This window comes from Anabrus simplex, chromosome 2 (genome assembly GCF_040414725.1).
Source record: "Anabrus simplex isolate iqAnaSimp1 chromosome 2, ASM4041472v1, whole genome shotgun sequence".
Classification (NCBI taxonomy): domain Eukaryota; kingdom Metazoa; phylum Arthropoda; class Insecta; order Orthoptera; family Tettigoniidae; genus Anabrus; species Anabrus simplex.
The window spans coordinates 292,280,909-292,294,169 of record NC_090266.1 but is presented as its reverse complement, the minus strand read 5'-3'; the positions used below and the strand labels follow the sequence as shown (position 1 = coordinate 292,294,169).

The 13,261-nt window shown below is 45.1% G+C and overlaps 1 protein-coding gene across 1 annotated transcript in view; it reads left to right on the top strand.

The window, feature by feature from the left end:
- The window catches only part of PIP4K (phosphatidylinositol 5-phosphate 4-kinase), a 291,327-nt gene that overhangs the window by 34,571 nt on the left and 243,495 nt on the right, over positions 1–13,261 (top strand). Inside the window, exon 2 of the mRNA XM_067139040.2 lies at positions 6,768–6,865. Coding sequence (XP_066995141.1) covers positions 6,768–6,865 — 98 coding nt within the window. The remainder of the gene's footprint in view (positions 1–6,767; positions 6,866–13,261) is intronic.

Here is a 13,261-nt window from a genome sequence, read left to right as displayed (position 1 = left end):
ACTCAATCTCTGCCATGGACACCTCGTTTTCCTTATCTTCCATCTGCACTTAATCTGTTTCTTCGATTTCCCCGTGTACCGAGGTATTTTGCATGTTGTAGAGCTTTTCCCCACCTCCGCAATATATCCTGCTTCTGTGTCATCACTTCCTTCTGTTCATTTTTAATGAAGTTAGCACCTTCATCTGGGTTTTTCTTCTTTTTTACCCATTGGAATAAGATCTTTTTGCTTCCGGTTGTATCTTTACATAGATTCAGCAAATTTTTACCAGCATTTCTTTTTCTCTTCTTGAACCACCTTGGAGCACTCCTCCTTGCAGTGCCTGTATTCTGTTTTGCATTCTGTTCTGTTTCTCAGCCATCTTTTCCAAGCTTGTTTTTTCCGTTTAACTATATCTTTTACCCTGTCATTCCAACAGGGCATTTCTTGATCTTTCTTCCTTCCTGATACTCTTCCACAGGTCTTTTCTGCAGACTCTACCATGACTGTTTTAAAGTATGCCCATTCTTCTTCGACCCTTCCGATGTCTTCTTTAGGCATAGCGAGTAGAAGGAAGAAGTGCGATCACTCCCCTAGTTCATCGGTTCCTCCGCTAGGCCGCTCTCCCAGCAGTACTTGAGCTTGAGCTTACAAGTGAGCATACGAATAAAAGACAATTATTGAATGCAAAATACTACATATTTGCTTGCCGTTCCAGAAGTCAGTTGTCAGATAGCTTAGATAGCTTCCGGGTAGACTTTGTGGTCTTAGAAGATTTAAGTTCCTTTCTCATCTGGCTTGTTACAAAAAATCGATATTTCATATAATGTAACACAAGTTTAGGGATAATGTCCGCAACATGGTCATCGCAGCATCCTAATTCTTTCGAATTAATAGTACTGTGCAAACTGTCCAAACACTCGTAAAATATTTCACCCCATAGACTATGTTCACAGGAGAGTTTTTGTTCCACTACACTTTCAGCTTGCACGAACACATTATAAACTGCTCTTGAAGGATGGTTGAGGAAAGTGCTGTCAGTGCTGTATTTATTACTATAGTCGCTAATAAATGTGAGGGCTGCGGCAAGTATTTCTTCTGTAGGCTTTCCGTGAAGCAGGCTGACACATTTATGACATTTTGTGACCTTGGATACATTGCGTACTATTAAATCCTCGTAGACAATTTTTTTTAGCACGGTGTCAATAATCACCTTTTGCTTTCTGCTTAATGTCGGCTCACTTGAATAATTTGGCTGTAATTTGGAATCTCTTGGTTGTTTTTCTAGCAACAAAATCTTAGCATTAGCTATTTTCAATGTATTACGGATAGTCATTATATTACATCCCTGTCTCTTTAGTTTGTTTCTAAGTGAACTTATTGTATTTCTAGCTGTGTATAAATCTGTTTCATTTCTTTTAGCACTGTCAGAAAAAGCATCGAAATTCAATTCGCGGTGAGGCCTGTGTGATTTGTTTCTTGAACCTTCCTCCACCTTCGGAGGCTGTCTTTTACGGGGTGATTTTCGTTTAATTGTTTCGTGAGATATTGTGGCAAATTGGGGAATATATGAGGGACAGCGCCAGTTTCCAGTTTTGATCTATCTCTGGGAATTTCTACGGTTCGCCTTGTATTACAAATGAATCTGATTTAACAATAAATTCATCAGAAAAATGTGAATCGCATACATAACACTTATCAGAAAGCTTTTTGTCCTTTCTGGGAATCGCCTTTTCCCATTTTGAAAATTCTGCTTCATTTTTAAGTGGTTTAAAGAAGTGTTTATCTTTTGTAGTTTTACAGCCAGACTTACATCCTGGAACGAAGCAAGTAGGCATTTTTCCTCGTCGGTATTTTTGTAAATTTTATGAACTCAGCACTATATTTACACTAAAGAAAAGAATACCATCACCAAATTACACGCTCTTCACTTTCACTTAATAATAATGTACGACAATTAAGTTTTTGCCTTCACAGTACAACACTACCGAACATAGCCATGTTACAACTACAGATATCAACCCTCACATAGCAACAGTGCTGCCCCTAGCAGACAATTCATCACAGTCCCTATACTAGCCAACAGGGAACAACTTAAGAGCTCACACTTTCTCTTCTACTCGTTATGCTTTAGGTATACTTGTTTTAATGTGTGTCTGGAACTCATTTATTTCCTTCTCTTGCTATTTCCTCACCCTTAGCTTTCTCTGCCTAATCTCAGCCATCTTTTGTATCTTTCCCATCTTTAACTTAGCTATCACAACTCTGTGATCTCCTTCAAAAGATTCACTTGGGAGGGCTGTTACATCTACCAACATTACCTTGTTATCTTCTGACTGTTTTTCTTTCAAAACCATGTGTTACCAATGATCAGCTTATTTCTTCTACAAAAATCTACCAAAATATCTCCAGCCTTGTTTTTCTTCCCAAATCCAAATGGTCCTATAATCTCTTCATCTCCTTTCCTTTCCTGACCTACTTGGGCATTCATGTCTCCTATGATCACAACTTATTGTCCTGTATATAGCCTTCCAGATATTAAAGGTATTCCTCTTGATCCGTATCTGTATTTCCTGTTTGTGGAGCATACCCTTGAATTACATCTGTAACACCAGTTTCAAGTCTCAGTCTGACCGTAATCAACCTGTCATTTATGTTTTCCACCAATTCTAGGTATTCCTTTAGGTCTTTTCTAATGAGACCTACATCATTTTTGGCTTCTCTTCCTCCACTGTAGTATAAGGTGTATCCTTTCTATAGTTTCCTTTCGCCTTTTCCTTTCCATTTGGTCTCACTGATTCCCATCAATGCTATATCTTTATCAGCCATAAAATCTACTATTTCTTCCACTTTCCATGTTAGTGTCACTACATTGATGGTCTCTATCTTGATGTATTTGGTTGCTGGTCGCTCATTTCTCACATTTCTCCCAGCATCACAAGAACTGCACGTCACTTGTGGGGAACGCCCTAGCATTTTCCGAGGCTTCAGTACACTTATCATGTAGGCTTTTATTATGATGGGTTTGCCACTCTCAAAGGCATTGTAGAGCTACTTCCAGCCGAAACTTGTAGGCCGCTCCTCTGGAGTAGACGCTACAGTTGATATTTGGTTTCAGTGGCATTTTCTCCACTGAGGGCCCATTTCCCATCTATGAGGACTTCTCCGCCCTTAGCCGTTGGTCCTTATAGTGGGTCAAGTTATTTACCGCCGCCCAACACTCGGCGTGGAGACACTGGCTGTATGGTTTACTCCAGTACCATAGCAGATTTAACTGGCCAGACACATGCTTGATCATGACTTCTTATTTGATTCAATATTTATCTCCGTCCTCTCCAATCACCAAATGACTGCTCGCAGACCACGGACCCCTGGCTTTATGTAACAAACCGGGGGCGCGTGTAAGGAATATTAAGCATTGACGAGAGCCGCAGTGGCCAAGGAGGTACAGCGAGCAATTGCCCCCTCTTAGGGAGGATCCCAGTGACCAGAGGAGCAGTGTAGCCACAATCCCTTGCCCAGCCGGTAGGGCCCCCCAAGTCAGGGAAGCCTCTCAGTGCTTTATTCAAGTGCAAAGTATACAAAGATAGTCACGCTACTTACAGCCACCAAGGTGGTGTTCACAAAGAAAAACCCTAGTTACAGAAATAATGCGTTATCCACCACAAATAACACAGAAATAAAGTGCCTTGATGGGCTTTATACAAGACTTTAACCTGGAATATGATTAGCCCTGAAAGTCCAAGTACAATTAAAAATATACAAACAAAGAAGGGCCACTCCTGTGGTGACAGCGAGGTAGATCCCCTGAAGCAGGGTCAGAGGGACGAGGAGCCCTAAGTAGTGGTGGTGGCCTTTGCCGCCCAGATGCCTCGAGTGCCGCGACCATGCCTCGTCTTGTCATTCGGCGGCTGACCCTAGGTGCCTGGGTGGGCTGCTGAAATTGGAACCCCGGCGGCAGGGGCAGGGCGTCATCGCCCATTGCCGAATCCAGCTGGAGCGTTTACTGCCACCCGCGAGTCAAGGCACAGTGTAACAATGAGGCACGGGTGACAAAGTACATGCGCTGGCCTGTGTCCATATGGGGCCATAAGGGCCCAGAGGATAGCCTAAACTTCACGCTGGTCCCGGCCTACTGGAGTAGCCAGTACAAGGGCCTTGGAGAGCTTCAGCGAGCCTTATTACCTTACGATGATCTGGCATCAGAGGCGCCTTGCCATATATTGCTGGCGCCAGGGCGTGCCGGTCATAATGCTGCTGTTGCTGCGGTTGCATGACCTCTGGGTCTTCGTCCAGGTCCTGCTGGGACTGTTCTTGACTGGGCATCCTCCTCTTCTTGGCGAAGATGACCTGTTGGACGCCTTGCTGAAGTGTAGCTTGGGAGGCTTGCAGTTGTTGTATAGCCTCCAGGAGTGCCTGCATGTTAGTTTTGTTGGCCATTTCTTTCTTCCCATCCAATGTGAGGCTCTGGTGTGATCTAGCGCGGGAGCGGAGCGTAACTAGTGTGCCCGACGTGGATGTCTGTTTGGTTGCCCTCGAGGTATGTCTGACAGAGGGAAAGTTGATGGTCTGTTGCGACATCAGATGCTGAACTGGAACTGTGGCCGGTACTGTGCATCTAGCACGAGGTAAACAAAGAAGGCCGTCCTCCCCGACCACCAAACGAGTTGTGGCTCCTCTTTGTTTGTATATTTTTATTTGTACTTGGACTTTCAGGGCTAATCATATTCAAGCCCATTAAGGCGCTTCATTTGTGTGTTATATGTGGTGGATAATGCATTATTTCTGTATCTAGGGTTTTTCTTTGTGAACACCGCCCTGGTGGCTATAAGTAGCGTGACTATCTTTGTATATTTTGCAATTGAATAAAGCACTGAGTGGCTTCCCCAACTGGAGGGGGGGGGGGTGGGCACCGGCTGGGCGAGGTATAATGGCTGCCCTCCTCGTCTGTTCGCTGGGTTCCTCCCTCGGGGGGTGGGAGAGGGGGTGGCTGCTCGCTGTACCTCCTTGGCCACCGCAGCTGTCGCTAGTGCTTAATATTTCTTACACGTGCCCCCAGTTTGCTACTAACTAATGAAGTTATTTTAAATGTGACAACATTATAATGTGTTGAACAGGTGGATTCATAATAAAACTTTATTATTGTATAGTCATTTGGTGGTCGGGGAGGACAGCCTCCTGTTATTGCAACACGAGGCTAGCAAAAAAAAAAAGGCAAACTATTAAAATGAATTCATCTTGACCATATCCTTTCTGAAAATCTTTACACCGTAATTATTCGCACCTTTAGAAAAATATAACATTGTTATAATTCTAATATTAACTGGTGTATTTAGGCCAACACCTCCTTGATGTATTAAACATGCTTTCCTCGACCTCTATATAAGCGTATGTTATCGGTTCAAGATGCAGGCTGCCAACAGGCAAAATTTTGGAAACCCACACGACTTGTTAAATAAAATCTACTATGGGAGGGATGGTATCAGGTTCCGCTCATGTTGCTAGGATAGAAACAATCGCAGTTGAAGTAGCAACTTGTTCCAGGACCGCATAGAAGGGATAGGGTTATATACCCACCAAATCCCCCTCTGTGTCCATCCCTGATGGTGAGAAAAGCAATAATACAGTGATGCTTTTCTCTCATGTATCACAGAGTTATGTCAGAAAATACTTATATTGATGTACTTAGAAGAAGATGTAAGGGGTATTATTCAGTTGATTACATGAATTCCAATTCATATGCCTCATGTAGCACATCTAGGATTGCTTCACACATTTGTTCATCTCACTTAAACAAAAATAAATTCTGATCAGATTATGTTGATGAAATCTACTGTGGGAGCACCGATGGCGTGAAAAAAAATATGCGAGTGATTGCAGTTTAACATTGTTCAGAATGATTACTTGGTTGAATTGTTTTTGGGAGAGAGAGTAAACTAGGTCCTCTGCTGTTGAGGGGCAAAATTTGGGAATGTACAAAATCTGTTTTATTAAAAAATACTAAATTGTTTGATATCAAGACAATGACTGTATTTTATTAGTTCTGCACAATTTTTGGGATTTATATTGTAATTGGTAGAACATTGGGTGAGTTGGCTGTGCAGTTAGGGAAGCGCAGCTGTGAACTTTCATCCAGTCGATAGTGGGTTCGAACCCCACTGTTGGCAGCCCTGAAGATGGTTTTCTGTGGTTTCCCATTTTCACACCAGGCAAATGCTGGGGCTGTACCTTAATTAAGGCCACGGCCCCTTCCTTCCCATTCCTAGGCCTTTCCTCTCCCATCGTTGTCATAAGACCTATCTGTGTCAGTGCGATGTAAAGCATATTGTAAAAAGAAAAACCTGGTAGAACAGTGGACATAATCATCGTTTAAGAGTGTTAGCAGTTAAGTTAGGACATATAACTAATTATTGTTATTATCCTGTTTCGGAGGGTAAGAGAAGTAGAGGGAGACCAAGGTGACGATTTAAGGATAAGAGTTATAGAACTAAATGAGGCCACAGAACTAGTTATAGAGAATTGTGGTGGCATTCAGTGAATTCACAGAGGCTTGCAGACTGAACATTGCTTGGCTGGACAGTCTATAATAAAAGTGTATTATATTGTTATTATTATTGGATAGTAAGTTTGTGGAGGTGTGAGGTGTGGAGAAGAATACAGGCTTGTATTTTTCTACATTAATATAACCAGCAGCAGCAGCACACACAGCTTCATTTGCATGCTGAGCTTATATAGAAATCTATTATTCTTTGCCATTGTCTGATTGTTGTTGTTTTTTCTTTTTCTAGATAAATGAACTGAGCCACGTGACTATACCTGTAATGCTATTGCCCGATGACTTCCGAGCCTACTCTAAGTTAAAGGTTGACAACCACCTCTTCAATAAGTAAGTAGTTAAGAAAAATGTATTCCGTCTAGTTGTGTGAATTCAATTTGCATGTATGAGTGAGATACGTGGTTGAACTTTTCCTGAGAGAGAGAGAGAGAGAGAGAGAGAGAGAGAGAGAGAGAGAGAGTAGTAAACGAGGTCCTCTGCTATTGAGAGGCAAAATATGGCATTGTACAAAATTTGTTACCTCCTGCGGGTGGGGGTCGCACATGTAGAATACACATGCGGTATCCCCTGCCTGTCGTAAGAAGCGACTAAAAGGGTCGACTTAAGCGCGGACATGGATTGCGGTTTGGTACAATGTGTTGGACCTCCTGTGGATGGGAGGGGTTGAATACATTCACAGGTAATCCCTGCCTGTCGTAGAAGGCAAATAAAAGGGTCATGTGGCCATGGTCCCCTCTTTATTTTTTTATTGTGTTTTTGAGGGTCAGTTGTAGACCATTCCAAATTTTTGATGTGCGTGCTGCTCGGAGATGGGCCTCTTACTTGTGCGGTTACGCCCAAAAGCCCGCAGTTGACCAACCAGGAATCTTGCGGGTGGGAGTGCCATGTACCCAGGCAGTAGTATCCACCTGACAACACAGGTCCCCGCACAGCCAAATGACAGGTCATATTATTATTTTTTTATTTTTTCTCTATATTTAGTGCTCTGTATATGCTATGGGGTACATGCTATTGCGGGTGACTGGAGGAAAGGAGTCCTAGTGCTCATTGCCTCAGTCATCGTCCAGCATCGCACCCTGGGCATTACTTGCTATGACCAGGTGGGTATTGCCTTGGCAGCTTGGTTCGGCTACGGAGACCCCTGATCGTAGTGGGTGGCATTTGGGGAGGATGGTTTCGGGCATGGCTTCGAAACGAAGTTGCCCATCCCAATTTGGTCCCCCACCGAAGTCTTTAACTTTTGCTTCCCTGAGAGGTTCAACTCCCTGGGAACATGAGCTGCGTGAAGGAATGGGATCCAGCTTCCCTAGGTTTCTGGTTACTACCAGAACCGATGGGCATGATTTTAAGCTGGTGAAATCAATCCTTTTTAGTAGACACATTGAAGGCGTCTACGCCGAACTTGATCTTAAGAAAATGCGCAACGGTAGTTCACTTTTGAAGACCTGCACTGCAAGCTGATCAGTTGCTTAAGTGCGACCACTTTGGCGAAATTCCCGTCAAAGTGGAGGAGCACAAATCTTTGAATCTGGCCTGCAGTGTCATCTTTCATTGCGACCTTATTTTGAACACTGACGAGGAGTTGATGAATGACATGAAGAACCGTGGCGTGACAAATGTCCGGCGCATTATGCGCAAGGTCAGCGGTGAAGACGTTGCCACTGGTGCCTTCATTGCCTCTTTCAAGTTGTCAGTGTTACCAGAGAATGTCAAGGTAACAACTTACCGTTGCTATGTGAGGCCGTACATCCCGCCTCCTATGCGATGCTATCAATGCCAGCGATTCGGACAGATGGTATCTCATTGTTCGAATCCGTCTATGTGGTACGTGTGGACGAGCAGCTCACGGCGCGGAGGAGTGCACAACTCCGTACAGGTGCACTAACTGCTCTGGTTTTCATTCTCCTCAGGATCAGAACTGTCCGACGTACCTGAGTGAGAAGAAGATCGAGGAGATCAAGACCCTGGATGGTCTTTCCTACCAAGAAGCGCGCCGTAAGTTTAATTGCATGAACACACCTGCCCGTACACTCGACTATAGCATGATAGCTCAGAGTCTCCCAGGTTCATCCTTCACGATATCATTACCCGTAACGATTGCTGCGCCCAAGAGTAAAAGCTCGAAGGAGGGGACCACCCCACCTTCGACCAACCAGACGTCTGTGCCGACTGGCAGTTCCAAGCTGGCACAGCAAAGGGGGAAGACTAATTCTCCCCCCCCCACCAAGAGGTCGGCAAAAGCCGTGCCCCAGCTGGCGAAGGTGGTATCGTCGACCAGGGCTGGGAGACCAACTCCCAGCCTGTCTAAACTAGGGAGGAAGGTGGCGAAGAAGAGCGCCATTACGGGTGCTCTCACACTTCCCCTGCGAGGGAGTTACATTGGAATTGTAACGGTTATGACAGGCATCTTGCTGAGCTACGTCAGTTCATTAGTGAGTACGCAGCGAGTATAGTCTGTATTCAGGAGACAAACTTCAGACCAGGTCATCATACGGTCTTGAGAAATTTCAGACTATACTCGACAGAATGATATTATGCCCACTGGGCGTCTGGTGGCATGGGTATTTTTTGTCCGTTCTGATACTTATAGCGAAGAAGTTCCTCTAAGGACCCCACTGGAAGCAATTGCGGTGCGGGTACCTCTCCCTGTCATAGCAACAGTGTGTAACATTTATTTTCCACCAGGCCAGCCTCTTAACATAAATGCCATGAACCTCCTATGCAGGCGTAGCAGGGGGAGAGGTGATACTCCCACGTGGTGCGTCCCAGGTGGTGGATAGTGGGGTCCTAACCAGCTTGCCAGCGGACTTGAGGGAAATAAAATACCTCTCCCGGACCAAACACACACCCCCTGTGGGTGGGGAGGCAGACGAATAATACACCCACGGTATCCCCTGCCTGTCGTGAGTCGACTAAAAGGGGCGACCAAGGGCTGATAGTATTAGAACTATGAAACTACTTTTGATTAGTACTATCACGTGGATAACATCATGGGTCGCTTTTACTTGCGAGTATTACCACTCTGTTAGGTACTGATTAGTTTTATGATTCGTAGCACTCAAGCGGGGTTCAGTGTGGGTTTCCAGTACCCGTGAGTCGTACCCATGTGAGCAACACCACGGGTCTGGGCGTTGCTTGTGAGTTGTACCACTATATGAGCGACACCATGGGTCTGCGTTGCCAGTGATTAGTACCCACTATGTGAGGAACACCACGGGAATGCCGGTGCCCGTGTTTAGTACACCTAGGTGAGGAACCTCATCGGTTTGCATTGGCTATGAGTGGCGCCATTGTGTGAGAAACACCATAGGTCTGCATTATCTGTACGAAGTACAATACTTGTGAGTAGTACCATCTTGTGTGGAACACCGTGAGTCTTCGCTACTTTTGATTAGTACCCCAACATGACAAATGGCATGGTTCTACTTTACTCGCGACATGTACCATTCTGTGGGGCCTTAGTCGTGGATTTTTCACCCCTGTAGACATCAAGCATCATTGTGCTTTATGAGCGGTCCCTTGGTCAGTAATACTATTATTTACGATCTTTTTTGAGTTTGATCCACTGTTTTCGTTTGTCTGTTTTTTTGTTTTTTGTAGGGTTCATGTCCATCCATTCATTCTTCATGACTTTTTTTTAAATTTTGGTCAGTGGATTTATTTGAACCTTTTGTTATTTCATTTCGTACCATTAGGGGCCGATGACCTAGGTGTTAGGCCCCTTTAAACAACAAGCATCATCATCATCATCTTAACATAAATGAGTCACTGATCTTTTAGGTCAGCTTCCAACTCCCTTCCTCTTGTTGGGCAATTTTAATGCCCATCACCTCATATGGGGCTCTGAGACGCCTTGCCCCCGGGGATGAGAGCTGGAAAGATTAGTAACAGAGTTGGATTTATGTATTTTGAACACAGGGGAACCAACTCACTTTAGTGTACGTTACGGCACATATTCTCGCATAGACTTAAGTCTATGCAGCAGAACGTTGGTTCCGCTGTTTCGGTGGAATACACACGATCTCTGTGACAGAGACCATTTTCCCATCATCCTTACTTTGTTGAAACAAAAATCCATCGAGGCTCCCCCTCGTTGGATTTTTAAACATGCTGATTGGCCAAAGTACACATCACTAGCTGTCTTTAACGACGATTCAGGTGAACTGTCGGCGAGGAAATAACTTACATCACCCAAGTTATTCTTGCTGCTGCTGCTGAGGAGTCCATTCCGTCCTTCTCCGGGACTCCTCGCCGAAAACTCGTTCCTTGGTGGAATGAAGAAATAGCAGCAGCTATCAAAGAACGCCGACGAGCTCATAAACGTTACCATAGGTAGCCTACTGTGGCCAACTTGGTAACATTTAAACAACTCCACGCTAAGGCGAGAGTTCTTATTCGCCAAAGTAAGAAAGCTTCGTGGGAGAGATATGTTTCGTCTATGATGTCACAAACTCCATCATCTCAAGTGTGGATTAAACTTTGACGCATTTCGGTATCCAAGGATCATCTTCTGTACCGTGAATTTCCATAGCAGGCAATATCGTCACTGAACCACTCTCGATTGCTAACCATCTAGCTAGCCATTTTGAGGATGTGTCTGGCTCCGGGAATTACCATCTTGATTTCCTCGCTCTGAAGTGGGAGGCGGAACGTCATCACCTCAGTTTTGCCACTCAAGCTTCAGAGGACTATAACATGCCCTTTATGGAGTGGGAACTCTGCAGCACCTTAGCGCTTTGCAAAGACACATCTCCTGGACCAGACAATATCCATAACCAGATGTTGAAACATCTTAATGAGGACAGTCTTCTGTATCTCCTTCGTGTGTTCAACCGAATCTGGGTAGAGGGTGATTTTCCGTCTCAGTGGCGAGAGGGCATAGTCATTCCTGTCCTCAAGCCTGACAAAGATCCTAAGTATGCAGGAAGTTACAGACTGATTTGTCTTACAAACTGCCTGTGTAAGCTATTTGAGATAATGGTAAATCTCCGACTTGTGTGGTGTCTGGAGAAACAAGGACTCTTGTCCGAGTACCAGTATGGTTTTCGGGCCGCTCGATCGACCACTGACCACTTCGTATGCCTGGAGAGCTCTATCCAGGATGCGTTTAACTGCAAACCGCATTTGGTACCTGTTTTCTTTGACTTAGAGAAGGCATACGACACTACATGACGATGTGGTGTCCTGTCAGTCCTGCATCAATGGAGATTCTGAGGTAACTTGCTGGTGTTTATTGCAAATTTTTTGGCCCTCCATCTATTCCGTGTCCGAGTAGGGAGGACATATTCGCAATACCACGTTCACAAAAATGGAGTTCCACAGAGATCGGTTCATAGTGTCACTCTGTTCACAATTGCTATAAACGGTATTGTCGCTGCTGCTGGTTCAGCAGTAATACCGTCACCGTATGTGGACGATTTTGCTCTGCACTATAGCTCGCGTACTATGGCAGTCGCAGGGCGACAATTACAGCAAGCTATTTGGAGAGTGGAACAGTGGGCCTTAGAACATGGCTTTTGGTTTTCCACCGCAAAGTCCTCTGTTGTCCACTTTTGTCGGCTCCGTACTCTTCATCCACAACCTGAGTTTTATTTAGGAAGTGTGACACCGATTTCTTGGGCTCCTTTTTGTTGGCAAATTATTGTGGGAGCCACATGTGCGGCAGTTGAAAGTGCAATGCACTAAGAAGCTGAATATCATGAAGTTTATTAGCAGCACTACTTGGGGTGCTGACCGTACGGTGCTCCTACGATTCTATAGAGCGCATATTTTATCCCGGCTAGACTACGGCAGTGCAGCATATGGCTCAGCAAGACCAAGCGTTCTTGCGAAGCTGAACAGCATCCACCACAGCGGGGTTATGTTGGCGACGGCAGCTTTTCGTACAAGCCCCGTTGCCAGCCTGCTCGCTGAGTCTGGTGAGCCGCCTTTACACCTGAGGTGCCAGCAGCTCCTACTTTCGTATTCTGCAAATTTGCGACAGATGCCACTTCATCCAAGCTGTCCTTGTGTGTTCAACAGTGGCAACCGTTTGCTGTACGCTGCTTGTCCTCGAGCAACGCGGCCGGTTGGATTAGGCTTGGATAGCCTTCCAACTCCTAGACCTTTCCTATCCCATCGTCGCCATAAGACCTATCTGTGTCGGTGCGACGTAAAGCCCCTAGCAAAAAAAAAAAAAAAAAAAAAACAAATTGGTTCACGAACCTTCGGTTCCTTGCCTTGTCAGACAACCAAGTGGGGTACCTCCTTGGGTAGTACGGCAACCTGAAATAATCCTGGATCTGCACACTGGCCTGAAGGACAACACGGACCCTTCGATTTATTGGAGGCTCTTCCTGTAAGTTGTTGGCCGATATCCAGGTTCAATCGTTGTCTACACGGATGGTTCAAGGACAGAAACGAAGGTGGGCTGTGCGTTCGTTATCGACAATGATAGGTTTCATTTTGCTCTCCCGGAAACCTGTAGTGTGTACACAGCAGAGCTCTATGCTATCTGTGAACCTCTGCGGTACGCACTGTCCGATGAGCGCCGACACTTTCTTCTGTGTACTGACTCTTTGAGCTCGCTACAGTCTATTGATACTTGTTTCCCTCGACACCCTCTGGTGCTGCGGGTCCAGGACCTGCTGGCCGGGTGTTTGGATGCCGGCACCAGAATCTCGTTTATGCGGCTCCCAAGCCACATGGGTGTAAAGGGAAATGAATTAGCAGATCAGTCTTCCAAGG